Source organism: Cladophialophora bantiana (genome assembly GCF_000835475.1).
Source record: "Cladophialophora bantiana CBS 173.52 unplaced genomic scaffold supercont1.19, whole genome shotgun sequence".
NCBI classification, from domain to species: domain Eukaryota; kingdom Fungi; phylum Ascomycota; class Eurotiomycetes; order Chaetothyriales; family Herpotrichiellaceae; genus Cladophialophora; species Cladophialophora bantiana.
This window is the reverse complement of record NW_015971593.1, coordinates 132,778-154,829: the sequence shown is the minus strand read 5'-3', so window position 1 is coordinate 154,829 and position 22,052 is coordinate 132,778. Positions and strand designations below refer to the sequence as shown.

The following is a 22,052-nucleotide window of genomic DNA, read 5'->3' as shown; positions in this document are numbered from 1 at the left end:
GCTGATATGTACTTGTGCTAGACTTCTTCTGTAGGCTTTCTTTCTTTTTCCTCACCTTTATTCGTCTTGAGAGACATATGAAAGGGATGGGCCTGATATAGATTGCATGTATGGTGTGATGGACTAGCGAGGAACTAGAGAGAATGGCAATCGTATCGAGTCGGTTCGTCTACTGGGGGGAGACTCGACATTTAGATTTGAGGAGAGGAGAAACAATTGTGGTCCAGAGGATTAGTGGTCCTTATCCAGATTATCTGTCGTATCGAGAGGAAAACAGAAAGTAGATCTCTCCTTCAATGGCCTAGCCTTCTCGTTCAATATGCCATCCCGGCAATGAAGCCACCATCGACACACCAACCAGCTCCGGTGACAAAGCTCGCCTTGTTCCCCGCTAGAAACACACACACGTCGGCGATTTCCTCTGGCAATCCGAATCTCCTCATCGGCGTGCTCTGGACCGGATTCGCTTCAAGCCACTTCCTGGTTTCCGGGTCAGGGTTCGTCATCGGCGAATCCACGATGCCCGGTAAGACGGCGTTGACGCGAATGCGTTCGGAAGCATAGTCAATCCCATCAGAGCGGCTAACTGCTAACGCACCAGCCTTGGCGCCGCTGTAAGCAGGGCAGTTGGACTGCGACACTAATGCGAGGCCGGAGGAGATGTTAACAATACTACCACGCTGGGCGCGAGTCGGCGGAATCTGAGCTTCGGGATATGCGTCACAATCTAGAGACTGGGATCGCATGATCCGCAGGGCTTCGCGGGAGCATAGCCACAGGCCGCGGTAATTCACATTGTTCTGCTTGTCGAAATCCTCCAGCGAGAAGTCAGTTGAACGGCCAAAGAAGATGACTCCCGCGCAGTGTACGGCATAGTCGAGACGGCTGAAGGTTTCTTTTGCACCGGTGTAGGCTCGCGTGACACTGTCCGGGTTGGAAACGTCACATTGAAAAACGTGGACTTTGAGTGAGGTATTGCTTCCAACGGCCTCCTCGATGAGTTCTTTGGTGGTCAAGAGGCCCTCTTCGTTCAGGTCTAGAAGGGCAAGACGAGTACAACCTGCTTGCGCAAATGCTAGGGCTGTTGCTCGGCCGATGCCCGAGCCCGAGCCAGAAATGAGCGCGACCCCCGGGACGTCTGTTTTGCTTGTCATTGCGATTGGTCTGAGGATGAGGATGGAACCTAGTTGCTGGAGAGTTCTTGAATGAGACGAGAGTTGATGGATATGCTGAGGAGAGATATGCCGTTCTTGTTCTTGATACTTCCCGGACGTATCGCGCTTGCCACGTCAGTATGGATGCAGCTAGAGCAGTAGCAAGTGCGGAGAATATCTAATGGAAATGCGAACCGGAGCCGGGTGTCACGTGTGGGTTAGTGTGAGGTTCTCTAGAATCCTGTGCGCCCCTTGCCTCGTATACATCTGATTCTGGTGTGGTGGATTCTGCAATGAACGTATGAGCTGACCAAAGATGGCTTTGAAGAAAAGAAGCAATGATTTCGTCCGAAAGAGGTTCTCTCGTCTTCAAAAGAAATCATCGTCATCATCGTCATTTCGTCTCACCATTATCGGTCGTTGCTGTCTAACTTGTGCTTCTCTTCCAGGCTGATGGAGTGCAATGGCTTCCTTGAATGCATTTTCAAACACGTTTGCAGTGCCGCACCCCGTATCTGCATATATTCTCTCCGCATCTGGAAGCCATTTCTTGATTTGCTCAGCACGGTTGTAGTGGCTGGGATGCGTGGACAAGAACTGCGGTGGCTCGAATTCCGACGCTTGCTTCATGCGTTGCCAGAAGTCCAAGGCTCCTCGGGGGTCGTAGCATGCTTCGGCCATCATAAGGAGGCCAATCCGGTCGGCTTCAGCTTCTTGCGTTCTTGAATTGGGAAGTGACAGTAACAGCTCAGCGATGGTTCTTCCAGAGTGGCCGCTGATATCAAAGATAAGGGAAACAGCCCAAGCAGCGAGGAGGATAAAACTAGATCTCGAGGCCCTCTCAGCGGCATGGTGGGCGACGTTGTGAGCAATCTCGTGGCCCAACACAGCGGCAAGGCCAGTCTCACTCTGGCAAATAGGCAGAATACCCGAGAAGACGAAGACTTTTCCGCCAGGCATTACGAAAGCATTCTTCTCTCGAGGGTCGTTGATGACATGGACCCGCCAGTCATCGCCTGCAAGACCTCGAGTGGTTGGAAGCAGCTTTTCAACAACTTTGGCAACTTGCATGGTTAAAGGATGGTCGGCCGGAAGGATTTTGCCTTGAAATTCTTGCAGGATGGCTTTGTACATTCCAGCCCCGCCGAAGAATTCCTTCTCTGCCGATGGAGAGATCATATTAAACCGTCGTCTGTGAGTGACTGGGACCTCTTCAAGGTTGTAGACGTAGAATACGCCGCCGCCAACACCAATCACAGTCAGCGGCCTCTGGTAGTTCCGCCAGAGGTACTGCATGCGAAAGACGGGGCCAAAGTTGCTCCATTGCTGTTGCTGCCCCTGCTCCTGGCCATACCCATTGCCATCACCAAATCGCCTATAACGCGAGCGGGGACCCCAAAAGAGAGACCGCCGTGATTGAAACTGCGAAGCTTGTCCGAACCTGAAAACAGTTTTAGAGCTGTGCTGAAAGCGCCGGCAAGCCGCTTGATTGGCAGCTCGCTGGAACACCCGAAAGGTGAACATGAGAGGATAGAGGCGTCGCAGAGTATCTCGGGCGGCCTGTATATGTGTCAAGCTGGATGGATGATGTGTGATGAGATGGCCGGCGCTTCTAATCACTATATAGCATGATTATTGTTCGGTTAGTCTTCAAACGTCAGATACTTATAGCAATAGTTCGAAGGCGAAAGGCAAATAAGGCCGAAGTTGAAATGACGCAGGCAAAACAGAGATATTGGTCATGTGACCTCCAAGCCTACCTTGATATATTCCTGCTTTCCGCTGACCTTTCATCCACCTGCTTCGATACATCTGTGACATCTCAAGTCACAACGATGTCGTTGGTCGCATACTCAGATTCCGAAGGCTCAGAAGACGAGAAGATCCAGCCGCCACCGAAGACCGATAAGCCCTCGACGAAGATCGCCATCAACACGAACACGAACTTCATAGTCAACAAAGCGAACCCCAGAAAGATCCAGGTCAAGCTACAAGATGCGCCCATTAATGGTGACACAGATGGAGAGCCTGCTCTGAAGCGACCTCGAATCGGCGGTGGAGGGGGGACGTTCAGTGGTTTCAACGCTATGCTGCCTGCGCCTAAACGAGATGCTGATTCCAAAGCCCCTCCAAAGCCTGCTGCAAGGAAAGTCTTTAGCCTGAAGACGGGCGCCGAGCCTGGCTTCAGTCGAGAGGCGGATGAAGAGCTACGCAATTTGTTTGCAGAACAAGAGCACAAAAGGAAAAGCACGAACTTCGAGACGGACGAGACTATACCTTCGATACCGAAACGAGCAGACCCCGCGACAGACGTACCGAAGCCACAGCCGATACAAGGAAATCCCTTTATGTTCAAACCACTCTCCGTGGCGCGAAATAGTAAGAAGACAAAAAGGAAGCTTGATGGCCTGAAATCAGCAATTGCGACAGCGCAAGGTGAGGCGACAGCTGCTTTATCGAGTGATGCGGGTTCTGCGCACTCCCGAATTGCCGAGCCTGTTCCTCCTCTGAAGAAAGTCAGCCTATTCTCCATGGATGGAGGGACAACAACGGCGCCACAACCTCAAAACCAACAAGAAGAGGACGAGATCGTCGAGTTCTCAGATGAAGCTCCTGAAGACGCCATTCCATTAGTACCAATAGAAGTTCCCGTCACTAGCTCAGCAAATTCTCAGCCTCAATCCCTCGACTCCATCGCTGCTGATCTGAATCTCTCGAAAGCAGACCGGCGGCAGCTGTTCGGGCGCCGCGGCCAGACAAGTGGTACAGCCATCAACGTGGTCAACTTCAACACGGACCAGGAATATGCGGCGAACGAACTCTTGCGCGCGAGCGGAGAGCAAGTGCAACACAATCCAGTTCGAGCTATTGCTCCAGGCAAACACAGCCTGAAACAACTGGTAAACGCCGCTACTGGGCAGAAAGAGGCACTCGAAGAAAGCTTTGCCACCGGGAGGAGAAACAAAAAGGAGGCTGGAAGCAAATATGGATGGTAAATTGTTTTCTTCCGACTATGGCCGACCCTTTGAGCACTCGATCTAGCTCTATCTTTTGACGAGAGGCTTTGGCGACGGCACCAGCAGCCTACAGCCTGTTGCCTCGACATGTGGAAATTGACCCAGTCAACGCCGAGCCCTGGCATGATCACAATAGCAACATCTCACTTTTCACTGTACGCCTCGGTCATTTCTCTCACCATCCCTGATCGCCTCATCAAGGAGTTCTCCGCAAGGGGCAGCCGCCTCCATCAATAGTCCCTGGCAGAAGAACCGCTCTGAACTTTGTTGTCAACATTTTGTTCCCAATTCACAGAGCTATCCATGAAGCTATCATCCTGTCTCTTGCTAGTAGTGCAGTGGTTGATAGCATTACGTTCGCTTCATCTAGCGGTCTCGGCCAAAGTTCCTCCTTGATTGGGATTGTGTCGACTCTGGTGTTTGCCACCACTTCCTTGATATGGCGGGCGATTGAAAGTTCCGGGCAGATCGTGCCCAACTGGACCCGTTGCTGGAACAATCCCTGGTCTAAATCTGTTGGGCTTCATCTCGCGAACGCCAGACACCATCACTAGTCTCGGGAAACATCGGTTGGCCCGGTTGGTATGGATATATCCACATTTGTCGAAACTGACCTGGACCTATCACCACCACCTGTCGCTGACGGTGACCCCCACCATGGATGATGAGGAGACACTGTGAAGTGAGTGGTCTTTTGATCCGCAAAAGCGTTATCTTTTCGACCAAAGCTGGGTTCCGTGTCTGGCTCAAGCGCCGGTAATGCTCGGTAGATCGAGTGCGTTCTTTCGGGGAAAGTGTGGAATCCGGGGAGACAGCGAACTGTGACTTTTGCTCTGGCCTTGACATTGGTTTTGATTCGACAGGACTCTCGCGGTATCAGATCCGCGAGGGGCTTGCATTTTGGCAGCTGGGCATGGAAATTTCCTGGACCATGCGATATCCGTTGTGAGGCTTTGAATAGGCTGTTGACCTGACAAAGCCGATGGAAATTGCGCGCTCCGTCTGTGAGTTCTTTGACAGTGTAGGAGGAGTTCTAGCGAAAAGTCGGAGTGGAGCTGTTGTCGTCGCCGAAGACGTCTTGGGATAGAAGATCAAGCAGGAGGAGCAAGTGGGTAATACAGATTCTGCGGATCAACCAAGGCAGTGGTGCTACAGCACTTCTGGTCTCCACGCGGGCAGTGGCAGCTCGAACAGTTGTTACTCAGGCAGAGGCGGAGGTGAGGGAGAGGCTACCGGGTACTACTGCGACTGTAACTGCCCTGATATTCGCTTGCAGCCCTGCCGCGCGGTTCGGCCAGCACTCCTTGAGGACAGTGAAGAAGCAGCGCCGGAAGATAAAGTCGCTGGGTTGCGCTTCCTGTTTGCGCAGTGGCCACATACAGGTTTGATACCATCACAGCTCTTGCGCTGGAGGATGCAGCGCTCACGTTGCTCACATCGCTCATAGTGGTCGGTCGATTCGTCCCATTTGATCTTCTCCCGCATTTCAGCTGAATGCTTTTGTTCGGGTCGTTACCGCTTGCATCGCTTCTACCATCATTGTCATTCTTGTCATGCTCTTCCTCTGAATTGTCTTCAATATTATTTCCTGTTCTTAAGGGTTGCGCTGATGGTGACACGGCAACGATAGCTGCAAAAGCACTCTCCGGATTCAATCGATCCTGGGAGTTGCGAGGCACCGAGTCAGATGAATGAAAAAGGCTAATGAAAAGTTCTAGGGGGAGTGCTGTTGTTGAATGGAACCCAGATCACAAAATACCATACCTGAGAACACCAGGAGTGCTGCTCGGCCATGCTGGACAAGAAGACTGCGATGGTCGTCTCTGCTCTCGAATGCGAGATCGAAAATCCTACGCAGGAAACTTGCTGGCAATGGACTTGGGCTTGTTGTCCTCGCTCACTCGAACGAGATGGAGCGTCATGCATGTCGGGAAAGACTTGGGCATGGACGCAGGTAATGGGCTCTAGGTTATCCATCTTCCCACACCACGGGGAGAGACACAGGGGGAGAAAGGGAGAGAACGAGGGATATCTCAAGGTCGCAGGTAATAAGAAGCTCAAGGGAGTGTTTCGAAAAGATGGGTCCTGATGATGGTTGATGTTGCACCCTCTTCGACAGAAGGAAGCCTTCATCACTCCCCAGTTTCACGCCCGCTGTATATTCCCGTCCTCTACACGCGCCTTGCATTGTAATGATAAATAACGACTGATCAATCTCATAGACAAATATCCCACATACCACCTCTTCTTTGGCTTCGTTTCTTTGGCTTTGCACCGCAAAGAAAGAAGTTGTTGCTTCAGATACAATCTAAATTTGGGTCTGGCTAGGTCTTGGCGCTGCAGCAGTTACCTGACATCTAGTATTTAAACTTGTTCTGTCAAACCTGTTGACACTCTACTTAGATTCTCAATGAACTAACCTTTTATATGACCGTAACTGGTTCAACAGAGTGCTGCGCAAGCGACGTCGGGGCTTTGGCCGCGGCCCCGTCAAAGTACGGCAACTCTTTCTCCGCGACCTGGCTTTCTCGCCCTACTGCTGGATAAAATCTGCATGCAGGAGGCCCAGTTCTTGCAGATGGCTTCAAGTGAAGAAAGCACGCTTTTGGGCTTGAGGTTCTTCTGGTTCTTGAGGAGAAATCCCAACGCTGCCCGTCCTCCACCCCTTGGATGGCGCCATGGCCGCCGAACGGCTGCATCGGATGGGTGGCGTCACCTATGAGGACGACACGTTTACAGGCCCATGTGGGAAGCGGATCGTAGATGAAAAGGGGCCAGCGCTGGATGTCGCTGGACAGAATGATGATCTTCTGACCTCTTGAGTCGAAGTGGCCGAACTAGGTCATCAGGGCCAGCTTGAGCTCTGCGGTGGCGTCTACGACCGTTGTTTAGCGGGCCCCACGACGTATCCTCCTCGGCCTCATTCTTGATGGCAAGCCTCAGGAGTGCCTGGTGCAAGTCGGCACGGTGCACTACGAGCATTCCCGGCTCTGGGTGGCCCGGCGTGGCACTGAGCGGCACGGAACTCAGCTGCTTAAAGTCGTCCCCGCGCAAGACGTCCCAGTGGTGTGAACGACAAGCGCGGGCTCACACGGCGTCGAAGCCGAGATGCGCGAGCACGCGGCCACTATTGGGGTTGACATGGAGGGCGGCGCCAACCACTGTTGACAGAGAGGACTTTTCGAGAACGACAACGCGCTTGCCAGCTTGTTGGAGAGAGGAGGCAGCAACAACGAGGCCAGCGATGCCAGCGACGACTGCTATGATGTTTAGGGACATAGTGGGTGGCTGGGAGTATAGTATCAGGGTATGATGAGCAGGCCTGGGTTCAAATGAGCCCGAAAGTCGAATTTGAAGGTCCTGTTGCATCAAAAGGGAGGGTTTCCCGGGCTGACGGGTCTCACCAGGGCAAATTCCTCGTAGTAATACCCCAATGCTCCACAATCAATCGAAACTAAACAATAAGAGCCTTTGCCATGTTCACAGAGCTTTCTCTCGAATATGGGTAAAGTGGATTTGAAACGGCGGTGTTGATGCATATAGCATTAGAGTCCAAGCTTACGGGCCCAGCTGCAATATCTCAACTTTATCAACCACGCCGGTTGTACCAGACCATCTCACAACCTGGACCATGCAGTCACCATGAGCAAGTCAACCGCCTGCCTAGAGTCCCTCGCGGCCACCATCGTCGAGAAAGTCACTGCTCTCTCGCACCGTCTCGGCGCCGAAGGCATACCGAAGCCTACAGTCTAGGAGCTTTCTGAATAGGGTGTCCAGATTAAAGTGATTGGATGCGATGTATCAGTGGCTGCCTCGCTCGCCACAGCTCTGAATAAATGCAGGGTTGAGCTCGGACCCATCCATCGCGTCTTCCAGTGCGCAGCGGTCCTGCACGACGCACTCTTTACAAACATGACGTACAGCGAATAGACTGGAGCATTTGGTCCAAAGACCAGGAAGTTAGAACCTGAGTGTCTCGCTCCCCGACGTTGACTTCATCATGCTGAGCTCCTTCGTGTGGTTTCTGGGAACCGTGGGCAAGCCAACTATGCTGCTGGCTGTGCATTCCAAGATGCGTCGACTCTTGCGCGTCGCGCTCTCGGTCAGTCCGCAGTAAGCATCTACCTCGGGGTGAGGCGCAATGTGGGTGCTCTCGCAGAGAACGGCGCCATAGGGGGCATCAAGGAATGGGAGGAGGTATGGGGGATCCGCGAAGACAGCTTTCTCACCCTTATGTAACTAAGTATACAGACCGACCAGATGGGCATCGGGGCGCGGGTCGTCACCGGTCTGGGACGCGGGCAGGCTCCCTTACCGCAGGCATCAAGTAGCCGTATTATTTCGAGACCCATCCTCGCTTGGTGTCCCGCTCATGTGGGCTGAGGTGGCAATCCGGAGACCGGAGGCGCTCGACTCGCTGGAGGCGATTGAAATTGTAACTTGGGCACTGGAGAGATTTAGGTGCGCATTGCTGTGTTTGATGTCATGGCGGCCGTGCTTCTGACCGTCTTTTCCGAGCACGTTGCTGCTAAATCTAGGCTGCTATCTCAAAAGGTGATCACGGCAAATTAAAACGTTGGATTAGCTTGTAACGATGTTGCTCCTAAACTTTGGTATATTACGGTCTTACTTCATCCCCCCAACACATTTTCTCGCTTTCTCGAACTAGGTTATTTGTAGCGTCAAGATGATGAGTCCCTCAGCAACGTGGGCTAGACGTCTGATTGAAGTAGAGCCGCTGGGATAGAAACGATGAGACGCGAAATGGGACGTGGCTTGACTTTTAAAGAGGTTGGAAGTGCTCGCCAGGAAGCGACAAGGATGAACCCTCCACGTGACCCTCCCAAAGTAGGCAGCACTTTCGGCCAAATTCGGCGGGAAATTTCTCCGCCTACATTGTTAATTCCACCTCTTGCACCTCCTCCCAGTCACTGCCTCATCAGTGCCTCTCCAGCATGGGTCATCAAAGGTCAGCCTGTGATCGCTGCAGAAGCCAAAAGCTGCGCTGTCCACGCAGCGATAAGTCTAAGGGCGACCCATGCGCCAGATGCTTGGGAGTCGGGGTCCAGTGCGTTACCAGCAGTGCACGACCCCTGGGACGACCTCGAACAACAGGACTAGCCGAACGAAGAACCAGATCCATCAAGACAGGAAACAGAGCACCAGAAACCCTTAGTGTGGGTTTGGCCTCTCCGCGCCCACCATCGACAACGGTGGGTGTGCGAGCATGTTCTAATCTGTGGACGTCTGCGGGCTTGGATCCGTTCTCCAACTATCTTCCAGATCCGTCCATCGTGACCGGTCCTTATTTCGAAAATCCAGTCCCTAGCTCGACATTCCAGACGAACGTGGAATGTGCCTTCGATCTCCAATTGCCAGCTCACGATGACCTCTTCGATATTGGACTGCCAACGGGACTTTCCCAACGCCCGCAGAACGGCTTTGGCCAGCCGGCCTTTGCCGAAAGCCATTCACAGGGACCATCATTGGAGCCTTCGAAACCTGCAGACACACTCACTGCCCTATCAAGACTGAATGAAGATATCGTTAGACAGCATTCCCAGCTAAATTCGTACCTCTGGGGACCTGTGAATGGGGCGCAACATTGTCTCGATAAGCTTCACGAAGTTGAGGGAAACCCTATGGCCGAGTTGCTGCAAAGCACCTCCCAGTTCGTCGCTATTATCGAAGACTTGGACCCGTTGTCGCTACCACCAAACAAAACTGTCGACAGGTCTCTGCCCCACTTGCCTCCGGCCTCGGACTCTGGTTTCTACACTTCGACCTCCGAACAAAGGGAAACATTGTTGTCTGTACATGGATCCTCCGCAGACGCAAGGCCATTGAGCATGCCAATCGCGCTGATGCTTCTGTCAAGCTACCTCCTTCTCGTGGAGCTCTACGACGCACTATTTATCCGTGTACATGATGCTCTGTCTAAGTTGGCAGACGTCTATGCCTTCTTTCATGAGTTGCCCGAATTCCGAGTGGCTGGCCTCCCATCAATGAAACTGCATCTATACGCCAAGATCATCCTCCAAATTATCGAGCATCATTTCGATCGTCTCGGACACCTGCTGGGCCTCCCGAAAGAATTTGACCTCTCTGAACAGACTACGCATTGCAAGGGACTATTGAGCACTACGGACCTATCGCAGCTTCTACAAGTCACAATGACACAGATGAGCGGCAGTCCTAGAACATCGGGGAGTCTAACACTGAAGTCGTTCAGGTCCAATCTGAAGGGTATCCAAGCTATGCTGCCAGGATAGTGAGACTGTTCTCAACCCTTTGGACATGGTTCTGTCAGGGAATACCGTAAGTGTCGGTTTTCAAACTCGAGTGTTTGTTAGAAAATGCATCCAAGGGCTGCAAGAAATTCAAGCTACATGTTCTCTTCGGTCCTGTACCATTTCACCCATTTCAGAGAAAACCCATTCGGAGAAGTTTAAGTGTTTCACACCATCCCGTTAAACGACCATCGCGAGGAACGATTCAGACTATACCCGTCCTACACTAATTCAGTCAAAATCTTCTAGGCCAGGATTGATGCTCGATCTCCTATTCCTCCGGGGCCTTATTCTCGGCCTTCGCCTTTTCCATGCCGAATTCAGTTTCAAGTTCCTGGCGGAGTGGAACCTCTTTCTCCAAAAACACCAGCAAAAACCCTAGTGCTGCGAACCCAATCCCAACCTGCCATGTCCGACGGAGGCTTTCATTTAACACTGCAATGAACTGCTCGCGAGTGGAAGCAGACAGTGTGTCGATGAATGCAGCTGTTGCATGGCTATATGCTTGACCATTGACAAGCTGGCCCTTAACGACGGGATCTGTGATGAGCGTCGTCGCAAGCTCGTCGAAGCGGTTGTTAAAGATTGCAGCAGGTATTGCGGTGCCCCAAGTCCCGCCAAAACTGCGCAAGAAGGACCAGGTGGATGTGGCAAGTGCTGTATCAATTTCTGAAAGCGGCGCCATTACCGCAGGCAGCAAAGTCGAAACAATGAGTCCTACTCCCGCGGAAACAATAATTTGATAGCCAACCCAGGCGCCCGTGGAGGAATTCTGGTCGAGGAGGTCGAAAAGGCCGAAGCCTATCACTATCAATGCAAAGCCTGCATTATGCGTGGGTCGATAGCGGCCGAATTTGGACATAAACATCCCTCCCATTGCTGCAAAGGGGACCAGAGCTAGAATGCTGGGCAGAAGTTGGACTCCTGAGTAGGCGGGCGATGACCCGAGAACACCTTGGAAGTAAACAGGGAGAAAATAGATCGACCATATGGTGACTATGCTGTGCAATAAGGTGAGGATATATGCTGTCGCCGACGTGCGATTCGACATCAGGTGCAGCGGCATGGTTGGCTGAGGAGCGAAACGCGAACCTTCAAATGCGAGAAAGCCTGCTAGGCCCACCAAACCACTCACCAAAGGAACAAGAACATGGTATGATGACCAGGGATATACGGCGCCAGCCCATGACAGCGCGATGAGGACGGCACAGATGGCCGCAACGAAGATGACATTGCCGGCCCAGTCAATCGACGACAGTTTGGTGGCGAGGTTGACGTTCTTGTTCCATCTCACCTTCAAGAAGGTAAAGAGGAGTACCAATGCGACACCGCCAATGGGAAGATTGAGATAGAAGACCCATCGCCACGTGGCGTAGTCGACAATGAGGCCACCGAAGAATGGTCCGAGAGCTGTGCCGAGAGCGACCATGCCGAAGAGGATGGCAAAGTAGTTGCCTCGTTGTCGCAAAGGAACCAAGTCGCAGATAATCATCTCGACAAGAACGCTGGTGCCGCCTGCTCCGACTCCTTGAATCACACGGCCCGTAATGAGCATCGTCATGTTTTTCGCTCCGCCGCAAATACCGCTGCCTAGAACAAAAGCCGTTGTCCCGGCGATCGTTGGCCACCGACGCCCGAAGACATTCGCCAGCTGTCCATAAAGGGGCTGCAATGCCGTCCTGTCGTGCAGATTAATCAAATCAATCTCGATGCAATGAATGGAAAAAGCTGACTGAAAGTAAAAGCCTCTTGGACTTACATTGTCAGGAAATATCCATTGACAGCCCATACGTACAAGTCACCCCCACCCAGATCCGCGATGATAGAAGGCAAGGCGGTAGATGTGATGGTTGCTTCCAACGCATTAAGCAGACTTGTGAAGCTGAGTGCTACCAAAATCATCCAGAACCGAGGCCCTTTCTTCCATTCGGTCGCTGCGGGCTCGGTAGATACTTGAGCATCTTTTAAGCCGGCTGTGTCTGTCTCCTTGCTGGATGTCTCTTTGTCCTCGTTGGCAAGTGAGTCAAACTCGGCCTTCTGACGACAGAGGTCCATCTTCAAACGCGGATCCATTTCGAATTCTCGACACTCTTCTTTCGGCACACCCATCCTTTTTAGAACAGAACTTTCGCACTGTTTTCGGTCGATGAAAAGAGGACAAGGCGCAATGATGGGTCAAGGGGCGTATATGCGAAGATGATGCCGGTGGGAGGCAGTGCGTAAATTCTAACATCAACGGCACGAATCGAGGAATGGAGGGAAGAAAGGCCAAAAACGCAAACTCACGGGGAAAAAAGTAGCACCAACAGTCTTCGCAACAGCTTTTATAGATGGCGGTGTTATTGCAGACAACACGCACAATGTATAATCGGATGCTATTTCCTACCCGGAGGCTTTTCTTATTTTCCGGTTCGGAGGCCTTCCTTCTCGACCTTCTCGGATACCTTTCAAGTCCAAGGAAGCACACGACCATCTTACGAAAGCATGTCAATGCCAAACCCCGCCCCTGGCAAGGTTAAAATCATGTTCGGACATCTCTCAGCCTCGTTGGTAGAAGAGGGTTGGCAAAAGTGGTAGCGAAGATATATCGAACAGTTCAGATTTAGGGCGGCATCACTCTCGTCCCAATCCGACACGGTTACGAGCAGTGCTTACTCGTTCCTTGGCAAAGGCTTCCTTCCCTCGCCTCTAAATGCTTCTCCTCCCAAGTACCTCCCAGTTTACCTTGCTGTGGCTCGGTTGCACAGTATAAGGCAATGGTCTGATTATGATGTGAGGAAGCTGTTTGCATTCAACCACACTGGTCCAAGTCCTTTTGCAACAATTGTGAACAATTGGGAGGCGAGGCTACAAACTATTGGATCCTGCAAGATGCGTATTCAACGGGTCAGTTATTCGCAATGCATCTACTTCATCCCTTTTTTGGGGGCTCTAGAATAGGATGGGCCCTGGATAGGCCTCCTTCCCTCTTGCACATGCTGATCTAAATCTCCTCTTTGCGTTTCACAGCTCTTCATCTACCCGATCAAATCCCTCCTCCCGGTCGAACTTGCCGAGGCAGAAATCACGTCGACGGGACTGAAATATGACCGGTCTTTCATCCTAATTAAAGATACCGACCGTGCAGACGTTGAGGCACCCAGTCCGGCAGTACAGGAACATCTGACTATCAAAACCCTGTCAAAACTGTGTTTGTTCCAGCCGTCAATTCGGTTCTGCAATGGAACAACTTCGTCTGCAATACTGAGCGTTACGCACACGCTCAGTGGCGAAGAGATCGAGTTTCCACTTGCACCCACATCACAGTTTCTGGGTAAGGCAAATGAGTATACCGTCAAGCTCTTTGGCACGAGAGCTGTGGGTGAAGATATGGGTCATGAAATCGCGGGGTGGTTTTCAAAGCATCTAGGGGAGAAGGCAAGGCTGTTGTATATGGTTGGTGGCAGCACCGGAACGCGAGATTGCCCCGCTCCAGCACTCATTCCACGCAAATCAAAACAGCGGACAGGATTCCTGTCCTGGGTGAAGGTGCACGACGAAGAACTTCATGCCCAAAAGATTCAGTTTGCCGATGCAGCGCCTCTGTTGATTACGACGGTAAGCTCCGAAACGGACGCCAGAGAGCGGGCTTCCAAGAATGTGGGAGGAGATAAGGACGCAGAAGAGGATGTGATCATTCGTTTCCGCTCGAATATACACATCGATAATGTCTCTTCACGTGGAGACGACGCTAACACCAACGGCGATGACGATGACAAGAAAAGATCCGTGCCCTATGCAGAAGAGAATTGGAAGACCCTCAAAATCGTCCCCATTAGACTCGATGAGGACGCCCGCAATGATATAGGACCCCCAGTTAGTCTCGATCTGGTCTTCAACACGGTGCGCTGCATGTCTTTAAATGTTGACTTCCGCACCGGTGGCACTGTCCCGCTCGAGAGGCAGCTCTACAAACTCCTGGTCAAGGACAGGAGAGTCAATCCGGCATTTCCCTACAAGCCGTGTTTTGGAAGGTACGCTTTTGCAGAGCCGTTTGGGACAGTCATAAGGGTAGGCGATCAGGTGGAGGTTATGGAATGGTGCTGAGAAGCCAAGAGATGGAGTATAAGCGTTGGCTGGGATGCACGAGAATAATTTCCATTTCTCGCTGCAATATGAACGTCATGAGCTCACAGCTTTGGACAAAACTGCTATGAGCAAGAGCTGGCGAGGTCGCTGGAACTCGGATGATTATTATTATCATCAGTCCTTTTCCCTCTCGTCTTCGCGCTTATCTTGTTTGTCCTCGCCCTCACCCTTCATCCTGAACTTTTCCCCCGGTGCAGCGCCAAAGCGATCCAGGATGACAGCGTTCCAACCATTCCCTTCTTGATCTGCTACTGAATCGCGACACCTTGGCTAAGCCTAAAGCCAGCAGCGACATTTCCTGGATGGGGCGATCTCCGGACCGCGCCAAATACTACCGTCGTGTCCCTAGGAGCAAGATGAACTTCAGGAAATTTTTATAGGCGCAGCTACACTGACGGATTCCGGGATACAAGAACTTCAATTGGGTAGTGTACGAATCTTTTTCCGGAAAGGTATCTCTGACTCTCTCGAACACGTAGCAGTTCGCTGAGAGGCTAGTGAGGCCTCCACCGAGACGCTTATTTTGTTGGATACAGGGAACTTGAGAAAGGAGAGAAATAGGGCTCTTTTGCAGCTACAAGCTAATGAGATATTTCCTATGTTTACAAGGTAAACCTTTGATTCAGCTCTGCCCTAGCGACTCTGGTGCCTGGTAGATAGGGAGAGAGCCACGACGCTGACATAGAGATACCATGCATTGACGGTGTCTTCGATTCTCTCCCTTCCCCCTAACACGGCTGTCCACTAGCAATAGTAATGGAGCAAGACCAGACTCCCAGCCAGAAGCCAGGCCATCCGCCCGCTCAAGCGATCCTCCACGAGTTGCGGACTACCGAAAACAGCGCTGCCCATTTGCTGCCCAAGCTGCAGTCTATGAAAGAATCCAACCCCCATTTGACGCTCTTAGACGGCGGTGCAGGCTCCGGCACCATCTCTGTGAGTTTCTGCAGGGCACCGTCTACAAGCTCCCCTTTGCCAACGAGACATTTGACGTCACCTTTTGTCATCAGGTGCTGATCCACATTGGCACCCCGTGGGATGCGCTACGTGAAATGCTCCGAGTAACAGAGCGAGGCGGCATCGTCGCGGCCCGCGAAGGCGACTACGAGACGGAGTGCGTCTGGCCCGAACTTCCCAAGCTGCGTTACTTCCATAAGCTCATGGCAGGCCTTATGAGTGCCGGCGGTGGCACTCCAACTACAGGCCGAGAGCTGCTTTCTTGGGCACTCAAGGCTGGCGTCGAGCGGAGCCAGATACGCTCAGCGATAGTACATCGTCGTACCATACAACGAGCGAGAGGAAAGTCTGCTGTAGGCATCATTATCCCACTCTGCTTCTTGTGGCTGCAAATATGGCTCTAACGGCTGTGTTTTCTCTAGCCCAGGCGTTGGGTGATCAGCTTAGAGCGGGTTCTTTGCGCGAGAAAGCCCTAAAGTTCGATTTAGGCACTGAGAATGATTTAGAAGAAATGGCCAAGGCTTTGGAGGAGTGGGCGAAAAGAGATGATGCATGTTTGGCCATGGTGCACGGGGAAATTTTTGTCCAAAAGTAGTGATTTCGAAACCCCAACTGACACTTCACCGCTGGTCCATGTACATCGTACGGGAAATATATGATAACTGAAAACGAGCTCGAGAATGGTGGAAGGCGTGGTTTGCTCCGCACGCCAGAGGCCATGTGGATCTCGTCCTTGCAGGATCGTGTTTCGGCACACAAGGGAAGGATAATTCTCACCCAGGGAGAATCGGGTGTTGTCAAACGCTCCGAATACCGACTAGCAAAATCTCTTCCTACAACGCCAGTGGCACAAGCATAGCCTAGAGTTTGACTTTGTGCAGGCTCCGCGGCTTCATAGAGCTGTTGCTCAACTGATGAGTGTGTGACTGTGGGATGAGCTTTGCTAGAACACAAGGCTGGGAATAAGTGAGGAAGTAAGTGAAGAAGTAAGTGAAGAGATATCCTCCCACGAGCTTTCCAATTAGAACGCTTGCTGCTAGACGATCTTGGTCCTTTCAAACTCGAAGCTATTCTCTCTTCGGATGCCAAGTTGGTTGCAAACGCCTGGCCTTGCATCAGCCCATAAATGTATGCCTCTCCAATGAGCCGATATCCCCCTTCACGGCGACGGGGGATTACCGGTGTCCTGCATCTTGCAATGAGCCAAATGTCAGTGGTAAACCCCAGAAACCCTTTTGTCGATATGAAAAGTTTCCGGCCGAGACAGACTTCACCCATCCATTTCTGCAATGCGGCCGTTTTCGGATGGACAATCGCTCGTGTCATTGCCTTTGCGCCTCCCATCACATATTTCTCTATAAATTCAAGTTCCTCGTCTCTACCTTGAATCCCCTCTAGGTGCTCGTAAAGGGATATGACTTCCGGTGGCAATATGATCGGTCCTGATCAGTTTTCGCGCATGAGCTTTACTAATGTAAATATCCTGCCGGCTTCGACAGTCTCATGAGAAGGATCCTCCAAATGATTGAACAGCGCGTCGAGAAGCTCGAGATCGTGAGCACTCCAGGCTGGTTGAGAAGATCACTTGCGTAGTTCTTTCTGTGATAAACCCATCATGGATACTCCTGCGGCCAAACATCCCTGTGTACAAAGCCACATCTCAGATTTTGTCGAGAATAATTGAGCCGTGTGATGTAGGAGCGGGATTGGTGCTTGCGGGATCATAAGGATCAACATTGCAAAGAGTCCGCCAAAGCACCTTGTTTCGTTGTTGAAGGACCAGACGGAGTGGAATACTTCTGATTGGGCTCGTTCCGCCATGAATCTCCAGAAATTAAAAAGTCATGGCGTTGGTCTTCGCATGGAAAGAAGTTGGCCGAAGAGATATTTCCAATGGAAGCTCCTTTACGTCCAAGACATCTCCGGGAAGGCCTTTTGGAACAGGTCTGCAGAATGGTCCGCATCCGATCCGTGATGTTGTGAGCCCATCGCTGACGACATTAGGGGAGGATGTAGCACTGAAGTCCGGGACCCATGAAGGAAGGCATTTCATTGTAGGGCAAGCCTCCTTTTAATAATAGTATATATTGAACTGGGGCGAGGCTACTAGCCATGGGTATCAACTCGTACGGCGGTGGGTATAGCCTCTTCCCAACGCGGACAGTCAACTAGGGGAAGTCCTCTCTGTTGGTAACTTGGTTGATTGCCCATTCTATGAAAGATAGTCCCCCAGGACTATATAAGAAGAACCATAGTCTAGGGTCGGCGCCCCAGCCAATCATAACGCTATCCACCACTTCAAACTTCTCCCATTACAATATAACGTCAATGAATCCTGAACCATGAAGCGAGTAGCATCGATATACACATCCTGGGCATTATGTGAGTAGTGTATTGATATTTTAGTTCTCAAGGACGCTTCTTCGAGTTCTACGGAGAGACCTATAAGAGCGTAAGCTTGTCCTTAAGGTCGGTGGCTTGATGTCTCTCAGCAGCTATAGAGCACCCAAAGAGGCTTGCGGGATCTAAACTCGCTTGGAATTGAGTCCTTCCACTTAAATATCTTCGTGAATCTTTCAACGTGAAATGCGATATGAGAATCTCTTTGGTATGCACTGTCCTGGCCTGGAACAATGTACTCGTTGAATGTCTGAATCTTTGATGAGCTTTCCAGCCGTCTTTCCGGCCGCTAGAGCGCTCGCATCATGCTCTGGATTGCATATAACAGGTCGCAGTACTTCCATCCATCCGTTGCGATGAAGAGACTGGACAATGTGCTCAATCCAATCTGAAGGAAAAGCACGCAAACCGCAAATGAACGTCGATTCTGCGCCGTAAGGAACTCCTGAATCACCCAGACCCTTGAAAAGCAACATCGGGTGCATATAAACACAACCATTCGATGTAATGGATGGTTCGTATCGGAAGATAGTAAATCTACAAGCCTCGCACGAGACTAGACTGGTGCATTTCGAGCATACGATAGTCCACATTGTTCAGAGTTTGGGCTGCAGTTGAGAAGGATCGAGAATGTCCGGGGCTTTTTGCATGAAGCAATCCTCGCCGCCGATCCAGATACGAGCGTCTTCTGCTTGTGTATACACTCGTACCATCATCCTGAACTGTTGACCTTTCTCGATCGCACCACCTTGATTAATGCAAAGAGCGTCTATCCATATTGGAAAGCTGTTCTGAGATCGAGCCGGACCAGAAGATATTGTCCAGTGGAGAGCTAAGAGAGCTGTGTAGATATTGGTATTGATAGAACTGGGAGAACTACCACACGTGATGGTCTATGATCAGTTTTCTCATGCTTCATGTGGTAGAGCACCCTGTGGGAAGGGATATGCTTCTAGAAGGTCACCCCATGTGTAAGGCCGTGCGTGGTAGCTTGTTGACGGGCAGCTTGATTAAATGAAGGGGTTGAACGACCGATTTCTTGACAACCGGCTGCGCTTGATGCTTATATGGCTGTGTCGTCGGTCTCCGCATCCTTTTTCCGAGCATCCTTGCTGTCTCTCGATGATGCACTTTGGCAACCCTTCCACCTCTATCGTTGGGTCTGCATGAGGAAGAACGCAGCTTCCATTATCAAGGCCGTCGGTATGGAAATGGGGTCTAAGCCCTTGGAATGGATTGAACAAGGTTGGCTGTGCACTGGGTCTTTCAAGCATATTGCGCACAAACCGGATCGAAGCCCACTGACGGGGGGCTACTGTTGTCCAGGTCCTCATCCGACATTTCGAGCAGTCCGAGGCTGTGTCCGCATGGAGTTCATCAGCCAGTGTAACACGCAGCCAGTGGTTCTTTGTTGTGCTGGATTCTGTGAAATCAAAGAACAATGGATGGAAATCCAAGCGAAGGCAAAACGAAATGGTATTAGAACTCCATCAAGATCATCTCCTTCTTTTTCCGGAAGTCACATGAAATGCTTCTATGGGTCAGGCTCCATGCTTGGCTGGGCCTAGTGCTCACGAGGCTCACTGGGCTGGGGATCAAGCGGGGAAAACACCAACTTTCTCATTCGATTGGTCTCTCAGCCATACACGCAAACGCTTTTTCCCTTTGTTAAGTCGCTCCCTCATCACTTTATCAATTCCCAACCACACGATGGTGGTTACTCCAACAACATCGCGCACGCAACAGGGCCAGAAAAGCGGAAGAATGGCAGACAGGTCGCAGCATGACGGCCCGAAATCACTTGCACGAGCATGTCTGTCCTGCCGGGCTCGAAAAACACGCTGTGACACGGCACGACCCCGTTGTACGTCTTGCACGGTGCAGGGGAAAGATTGCATCTACAAGCAGGAAACACCGCAGAGAAGGTGGGTTGATACTCGCAACAGGCCCATGATGTTTCTATACGTTGGCATTGACAGGCGTGGAACTTCCAGACCGACATTGGCACGTATTCACGAGCTGCAGAAACAGAACTCTGCTCTTGGTGCTTTCATTGCCAAACTCAAATCCGTGCCATCCGCCAAACGCGAGAGACTGTTGACATCGGTGTCAATCTGTGATGGACATGTCCAGTTACCAGACGAGGGTAACGATGACGGCAACGCCGAACCACAATTTTCACATCAACCACAACTTGCTATTCTGACGACGGGAAATCAAGAATCTGTGCCTAATATGACACAAACTCTCCGGCGTCGCAGTAGCCTGGGGAGCCTGGAAGATTCATCCGACGAGGAATTCGATATCGGGCCATTCCTTTCTGTTGATGAGGCGGGAAAACCCAGCAGTTTCGGACCATCCTCTGCCCTTCATTACCACCCGAGAACCGGCAGCATTTCTGTGCAATCAGCTGCTTCTCTTGCAAGAGATCATATCAGAAATTGCTTAATCGCTGAAGCTGCCCTACAACGACAGAACGAGCGCCATTTGGCCTCTCTGCCCGACGTCCACGGAGTACCTACAGAGCTGGCCATGCACTTACTTGAATTACATTGGAGTCGTCAACATCACACACTGTTACTGACCTACCGACCGGCGATCGTAAGAGATCTATTGCGGAACGGGCCTCATTGTTCCAGGTTCCTGCTTCATGCCATATTTGCTTGCACAAGCAAGTTTTCTGCCAGAGTGGAGGTCCGGGACGATCCTTCAGATCCTTCAACAGCAGGTCGACGTTTTTTCCGGCGCTGTGACGAACTGCTTGCAGAAGATTCCCTACTCATATACCCGAAACTTCCAACTGTGGTCGGACTGTTGTTGTTAGGATCGAGCTACAATGCCAAGGGCGAGACCTCGAAAGGGTGGTTGTACACAGGCTACGCCTTGCGTATGATCTATGACCTCGGTCTACATCTCGATCCGAAAGAAACCAGCGACTCTCCAGAGCAAGTGGAAATTCGTAGGAGAATATTTTGGGGAGCCTTTGTATCTGACAAACTGCAAAGTCTCTATCTTGGGCGCCCAGCGGCCATCAATCTCCGCGATTCGCATGTGTCGCGAGATTTCATGGACACTCTTGAAGAACAGGAACTTTACGTACCCTACAAGGATCCCAAATACCCAAGTCCTCAGAGTACTTCAACCTTCACTGGCCTTCCCATTTACTCGGTCTCAACGTTTCAACAGCTGTGCCTGTTATCGAAGATCATGACAAAGATCATCAACACGTTCTACGTCGTTGGAGCAACACCTCGCAACGCCCAGGCCAGTCTGCAGCTTGTTGATAACGCCCTGCAGGCATGGAGGGAGAACCTGCCAACAAACCTAGATTTCCAACCGCGACTCCTGCAATCCAATCCGATATCATATCCTCCTCCAAACCTGATGAATGTGCACGCACTTTACCATTCTCTGCTGATCCTTCTCCATCGGCCGTTCATATCGGACGGGCATTTGCGTTCGACCGCTACTCCCTCGCTCTCTTGGGGTCGCTGCACATCTGCAGCACGAAGCATTACGAGCATTGCATTGGCATGGAAGACTGCATACAGTCTCAGAGGCGCGCCGTACTTGTTGAGCTATGCAATATACGTTGCTTGCACGATCCACGTTAGGAACGCAGCAGCCGATGCGACCAATGGCAGCAATAGAGAGCATACATCCCTTCTTGCAGCAAGTTTGACCTGCTTGGAACAATTGTGTCTCGCCAATCCTGGCGTTTCTAAGCCCATGAGGATCATACAGAGATTGATGGAGGCCAGCAAGATTGTATTACAGCCAGGTAAATATCACTCGAGCGATGTCGTCTTAGTTGCTGACTCCCAGACAGAGGAAACTATATATCCCAGCTACTCGCCGTCATCATTCGACTTTGACACCATCTTCAGCATGTTTCCTACAAGAAATATGACAAGCTCAAATGTGCAGTACTCCGGTGAAGTAGTCTTCGACTCTGACATCCCCGATGATCCTCTTTTCGGCCTCATGGACGAGCCCATGCTTCCTTACACCGATATGTCAGACACCTTCTTCAGCGGCACCAGATCGTTTTGAGGGCCAGATACATCTATTTGAAGTAAGTGAATTAGATCTGGTAGGGGCTACGT

The 22,052-nt window shown here is 51.4% G+C and overlaps 9 protein-coding genes across 9 annotated transcripts; 5 read left to right on the top strand and 4 right to left on the bottom strand.

Annotated features, from left to right (window-relative positions):
* Positions 1-314: 314 nt before the first annotated feature.
* Positions 315-1,154, bottom strand: Z519_10627 (uncharacterized protein; the record flags this gene model as incomplete). The annotated part of the gene is made up of 1 exon (XM_016768343.1): positions 315-1,154. The coding sequence occupies one exon, from the start codon at positions 1,152-1,154 to the stop codon at positions 315-317; it is 840 nt and encodes a 279-aa protein (XP_016615250.1).
* A 369-nt stretch (positions 1,155-1,523) lies between these two features.
* Positions 1,524-2,678, bottom strand: Z519_10626 (uncharacterized protein; the record flags this gene model as incomplete). Its single annotated transcript, XM_016768342.1, has 1 exon — positions 1,524-2,678. The coding sequence occupies one exon, from the start codon at positions 2,676-2,678 to the stop codon at positions 1,524-1,526; it is 1,155 nt and encodes a 384-aa protein (XP_016615249.1).
* A 311-nt stretch (positions 2,679-2,989) lies between these two features.
* Positions 2,990-4,150, top strand: Z519_10625 (uncharacterized protein; the record flags this gene model as incomplete). The annotated part of the gene is made up of 1 exon (XM_016768341.1): positions 2,990-4,150. One exon carries the CDS (start codon positions 2,990-2,992, stop codon positions 4,148-4,150), a length of 1,161 nt encoding a protein of 386 aa, XP_016615248.1.
* A 2,754-nt stretch (positions 4,151-6,904) lies between these two features.
* Z519_10624 (uncharacterized protein) lies at positions 6,905-7,450 on the bottom strand (the record flags this gene model as incomplete). Its single annotated transcript, XM_016768340.1, has 2 exons — positions 6,905-7,181; positions 7,263-7,450. 2 exons carry the CDS (start codon positions 7,448-7,450, stop codon positions 6,905-6,907), a joined length of 465 nt encoding a protein of 154 aa, XP_016615247.1.
* Positions 7,451-9,126: 1,676 nt separating this feature from the next.
* Positions 9,127-10,443, top strand: Z519_10623 (uncharacterized protein; the record flags this gene model as incomplete). Its single annotated transcript, XM_016768339.1, has 1 exon — positions 9,127-10,443. One exon carries the CDS (start codon positions 9,127-9,129, stop codon positions 10,441-10,443), a length of 1,317 nt encoding a protein of 438 aa, XP_016615246.1.
* Positions 10,444-10,732: 289 nt separating this feature from the next.
* Z519_10622 (uncharacterized protein) lies at positions 10,733-12,534 on the bottom strand (the record flags this gene model as incomplete). The annotated part of the gene is made up of 2 exons (XM_016768338.1): positions 10,733-12,140; positions 12,221-12,534. 2 exons carry the CDS (start codon positions 12,532-12,534, stop codon positions 10,733-10,735), a joined length of 1,722 nt encoding a protein of 573 aa, XP_016615245.1.
* A 798-nt stretch (positions 12,535-13,332) lies between these two features.
* Z519_10621 (uncharacterized protein) lies at positions 13,333-14,547 on the top strand (the record flags this gene model as incomplete). The annotated part of the gene is made up of 2 exons (XM_016768337.1): positions 13,333-13,347; positions 13,471-14,547. 2 exons carry the CDS (start codon positions 13,333-13,335, stop codon positions 14,545-14,547), a joined length of 1,092 nt encoding a protein of 363 aa, XP_016615244.1.
* Positions 14,548-15,345: 798 nt separating this feature from the next.
* Positions 15,346-15,950, top strand: Z519_10620 (uncharacterized protein; the record flags this gene model as incomplete). Its single annotated transcript, XM_016768336.1, has 2 exons — positions 15,346-15,525; positions 15,600-15,950. 2 exons carry the CDS (start codon positions 15,346-15,348, stop codon positions 15,948-15,950), a joined length of 531 nt encoding a protein of 176 aa, XP_016615243.1.
* Positions 15,951-19,899: 3,949 nt separating this feature from the next.
* On the top strand, positions 19,900-21,999 carry Z519_10619 (uncharacterized protein; the record flags this gene model as incomplete). The annotated part of the gene is made up of 2 exons (XM_016768335.1): positions 19,900-21,727; positions 21,776-21,999. 2 exons carry the CDS (start codon positions 19,900-19,902, stop codon positions 21,997-21,999), a joined length of 2,052 nt encoding a protein of 683 aa, XP_016615242.1.
* Positions 22,000-22,052: the final 53 nt, after the last annotated feature.